The sequence below is a fragment of the Myotis davidii genome, unplaced genomic scaffold, assembly GCF_000327345.1.
Source record: "Myotis davidii unplaced genomic scaffold, ASM32734v1 scaffold43, whole genome shotgun sequence".
Lineage (NCBI taxonomy): Eukaryota > Metazoa > Chordata > Mammalia > Chiroptera > Vespertilionidae > Myotis > Myotis davidii.
The window spans coordinates 1,730,857-1,735,653 of NW_006294590.1; the positions used below are offsets into that span (position 1 = coordinate 1,730,857).

General features: G+C 58.1%; 1 protein-coding gene across 1 annotated transcript in view; it reads left to right on the forward strand.

Moving 5' to 3' along the window:
• Window positions 1-4,797, forward strand: part of GLT1D1 (glycosyltransferase 1 domain containing 1) — a gene marked incomplete at both ends in the record, with an annotated part of 16,834 nt that overhangs the window by 5,410 nt on the left and 6,627 nt on the right. The window contains 2 exons of the mRNA XM_015567225.1: window positions 176-369; window positions 2,422-2,473. Coding sequence (XP_015422711.1) covers window positions 176-369; window positions 2,422-2,473 — 246 coding nt within the window. The remainder of the gene's footprint in view (window positions 1-175; window positions 370-2,421; window positions 2,474-4,797) is intronic.

Sequence of the window (4,797 nt, forward strand, 5' to 3'; positions counted from 1 at the left end):
TGTGGGCTCCATCCCCAGTGGGGGGCGTGCAGGAGGCAGCCGATCCGTAATTCTCTCTCATCATTGATATTTCTCTCTCTCTCTCCCTCTCCCCTCCTCTCTGAAATCAATAAAAATATTTTTTAAAAAATAAAATAAAAATAAAACTAACCATGACTCCGGTCCCGTGTTCCAGGAACCTGGGTTTCTGGTCGTTGCCTCGGGCCGGGGTGGGGAGGGCTGGTGCCCAGCTGCGCCCCCTCCTCACCTGTCCTCCTCCGCAGGCCACGGCATCCCCTTCGGCGTGGTCTTCGGCGGCACGGACCTGAATGAAGACGTGCACCAGGGAGACAAGCACCTGGTGATGGGGAAGGTCCTGGAGGAAGCCAGGTGCGTGCCGCCCCGGTGGGTGGAGCTGGTGGAGGGAGGAGACGGGGAAGCCGATGGGGGGAGGGGGCGGGGGTACGTCTTCCCTATGAAGCCGCCTCTTTCTTTCATTTGACACTTTTTTACAAAAGATATTTGTATGGATGTCAGAGAGGAAGGGAGAGGGAGAGAGAGGAACATCCATGGTGAGAGAGAACTGTGGATCGGCTGCCTCCTGCACGCCCCACACTGGGGGTGGAGCCCACAACCCGGGCTGTGCCCTGACCGGGAATCGAACCGTAGAACCGTGATCTCCTGGTTCCTAGGTCGACGCTCAGCCTCTGAGGTTTTTGTCTCAAAAGCATGATTCTGTAGCGAGTGTGTGGTCACGACACTGCATTCACCGGGGGTGTGTAAAGGTGTGGAACCGTCCAGTGAGGGCTCCTGGCAGGAAAAGGTGACCTTGCCAAGCAAAGGAGCGGAGGGCAGTCCGGGCACCGCCGGTCAGAGTGAGGCCGTGGGCTTCCACCCGGCAGTTCTCCCCGGGTCTGAATTTCCCGTAAGAAACTGGTGACGTTACGTGTCCTCACCCCCCTGCGCCTCAGGCTGGGAACCCGCTTATAAGGGTGTCTGGGCCCGGCCGGGTGGCTCTGTGGTTGAGCGTCGACCTATGAACCAGGAGGTCAGGGTTCGATTCCCATCAGGGCACAGGCCGGGGCTATGGCCTCCATCCCCAGTGTGGGGCGTGCGGGAGGCGGCCGATCCGTGACTCTCCCTCCTCATGGATGCTTCTCTCCCCGCCCCTCTCCCTCCCCCTCCCTTCCTCTCTCTGAAAACACGGGCAGGGAGCAGGTGCCCCTGCAGGAAAGAGACCCGCCCCTCCGGTCCCCTCTTGGGGAGGATCAGCCCTCGGTGTTATTCCCACGCTGGACACCCTTGCTCCTGCTCTCACTCATCAGGACTCCGCTCCCGGGGGCGCTGTCCGTGCGACCCCACTGCCTGGTTCCGTGACTGCTGTCAGCCCGGCCCGCGGGTGTGTCTGCCATCTCACCCTAATGGGCTGCCTCCCGGTGACTGATGGCTCTGCGTTTCGGCTCAGGTGGTCCCTGCCGTGGCCACTGGAGAAGCTCGGAGTCCACGCTGTGTCCTTCCACGTGGCCATTCTTTTAGCCCAGTGGTCGGCAAACCGCGGCTCGTGAGCCACATGCGGCTCTTTGGCCCCTTGAGTGTGGCTCTTCCACAAAATACCGACTTCTGCGCATGGGCCATGAAGTTTCAATCGCGCTGTACGTGCACCCGCACGTGGTATTTTTTGGAAGAGCCACACTCAAGGGGCTAAAGAGCCGCACGTGGCTTGCGAGCCGCGGTTTGCCGACCACGGTTTTAGGCCCTTCTTATTGCCCAGCACCCTTAGGGGTTCCCGGTTCATCCGTCCCTGGCCCTGCCCCCGGAAAGACTGTCACTCAGTACACATCAGTGTTGGTCCTGGCTGGTGTTGCTCAGTGGATTTTTTATTATTATTATTAACCAAAAATTACCCTAACTAAACACAAAATAGAGATACACACACACATGATCCTGAGGTTAAAAAATATAAAATAAAGCCAGCCCATGTTTTTATTATATTTAAAATTGTTTTTACGAGAACTGGAGTATCAAGAAATTGAGTTAAGCCCTAGCTGGTTTGGTTCAGTAGATAGAGCACTGGCCTGCAGACTGAAAGGTCCCAGGTTCGATTCCCCGTCAGGGCACAGGCCCGGGTTGCGGGCTTGATACCCAGTAGGGGGCGTGCAGGAGGCAGCCGATCCATGATTCTCTCTCATGGATGTTTCTCTCTCTCTATCCCTCTCCCTTCTTCTCTGAAATCAAGAGAAACACACACTTTAAAAAATAAAGACATGGGAAGGTTTGAGCCTCGTGCGTTCATTCCTCGCGGGTTCCAATGTTTGCGACGCCAGCAGAGGCGAGAGCGGATGGATTGCGCCCTCGGCTGGGCTTCCTGCCGCAGCTCACAGCCGGTCGCCAGGGCTGCTCGCGGAATCTTCCCTGACGGCCTCCTCTCCGTTCTCTCCCCAGGTTCGCCGTGGCTTTCACCGAGTCCATGAGGGCGGCCGCGTGCCTGCAGTGGGTGCGTGTCTGGGTGTTTCGTGCTGTGATGTCGGTTGTGCCCTGGAAGTTGCAGAATCCGAGGAGGGAGGGAATCAGAGGATATTTTTCTGTGGGTTTTTAGAGCGAGGGGAGGGGAGGGGGAGAGACAGAGAGAGACGTCGCTGTGAGAGAGACGCATGGATGGGCTGCCCCCTGCACGCGCCCCACCAGGGCGCTTTGGTCCACAGGCTGGTGGTCTACCCACTGAACTGGACCGGCCAGCGCTCTGACCTGGATTTTAAAGGGTCTGGGCCACTCCGCCAGCAAGACCCGGACATGGAGTCTCTCCCCGGTGGTTTGGGGCGTTCCCGGGAGCGGGGTGGGAGAGCAGTGTCTTCGGTGTCAGTATCTGGGTCCTTCCTGCAAGCGCCGCCCTCCCCTGCGGCCCCGGGCTTTCGGGTGGTCCTCGCAGCGCCCTCAACAGCCCTCCCTCCTGGGAGAACCGGCCCTGGTGCCTGTTTTCTGTCTCCAACACATTGTGTTCTCTCCATCTCCATCTGCTCCCCCATCTCCTCCTCCATCTCCATCTCCTCCTCCATCTCCATCTCCTCCTCCATCTCCATCTCCTCCTCCATCTCCATCTCCTCCTCCATCTCCTCCTCCATCTCCTCCTCCATCTCCATCTCCTCCTCCATCTCCATCTCCTCCTCCATCTCCTCCTCCATCTCCTCCTCCATCTCCATCTCCTCCTCCATCTCCATCTCCTCCTCCATCTCCTCCTCCATCTCCTCCTCCATCTCCATCTCCTCCTCCATCTCCATCTCCTCCTCCATCTCCTCCTCCATCTTGTATTCTTTCTGTTCAAGGATGTGCACCCCCAAACCACGTTTCCCCCAACGCGCCCCCATCCCCAGCTTCAGCGCAGAACACGCACCACGTGCTCTGTCACTGGCCGCGCTGGTTGGAGCTGCGGTAGTTCCCCGCTGACCCAGTCACCGCGAAGCTCAGACTCCTGTCCCGCCTCATCGCAGGGACTCCTCCCGGGGCTGCCTCCCGAGGGCGCTGTGTTGAGTGGGCTCTCCTGCCCTTGGGTGGGGGCAGCTCTTTGCTGGTGTGAGGGGCTGCCCCGCGAGCGTCCCCCATGCTGCCCCACCCCCGTGTTTCCAAGGGGATTTCGTTGTTTTTACAGCCTTTGTCTCATTTCTAAATAGCTGTTGTCATGACCCATGAATTTACTTGTTTTCCTTTTCTTTCCTCCCTCCTTTCAAAAGCCACAGGCGAAGGGCAAGATCTACGTCCAGGGCCAAGGTAAGAAGTTCTAAGTATATTTGGGGGAGAATTCTTATCTTGTAGAGACAGGGATGGGGGCGTTTGTGAGCGAGTGTGACGGCTGAGAGGCCTGAACAGCAGCTCACAGGACGGACGCGTTGTATTTTCTCACATTAAGACATAAGCTACCCCCCTGCCCGGGGCTCAGTGGTTAGAACCGCCAGCCCACAGACTGAAGGGTCCTCGCACTCGGTGGCAGGCTCCGTCCCGGCTGGTTGGTGCCGGGTGGGAGCTGGAAATACGGGGGGGTGGGGGGACCACTTCGTAAAATAGACGATTGTCCAACGGGACACCGTCCACCTGAGCGACGTGGGGTGTGAACTGCAGGCGGAAAACATTCTTAAAGAAAAGACCGTCTGGTGGATGCTGCCAGGGATCCCCGTGCACCGGTAAATGTTAATTTTCCAGAGGACGTTGCACGTGTCTCTGTCTGAGGACGTGACCCCGATGGCGGACAGCCGTGTCCGGTTGGAGAAGCGGAGGTTAGGGGTTTGAACAAGGACATCATTGCTCCCGGGACTATTCGCGTTTAGTTGCCGATGTTTTAGAAACCTGTCACTTACACACATTTTTTAAAAAAAAACTTATAGCATCGCATAGCATTGAAAAAAAATACGTATTTGATTTTTGTAGAGAGAGGCAGGGAGAGGGAGCGAGAAATAGAAACATCCATGATGAGAGAGAATCATGGATCAGCGGCCTCCTGCACGCCCCCCACTGGGGACGGAGCCCACAACCCGGGCCTGTGTCCTGACCGGGAATCGAACCCTGACCTCCTGGTTCACATGTCGATGCTCTGGCACTGAGCGCCCCCCCTCCCCCGCCCCTTACACGTGATTTTCAGGAAACAAACCTGGGGGCCCAGAGGCCTCTGGTCCAGACGCGGACAGTTGGGGACCCGGGTGTCACTTTGAGCCTCGTGTGCGGAGGCAGCGGCGGGGCTCACGGAGCCCTGGGGACACGGGGCGGCTCCCACGGGGCCAGGTGTGGCTCCACTGCAGGGTCCGCACGGAGTAGCTGCTGTCTCAGCTGCAT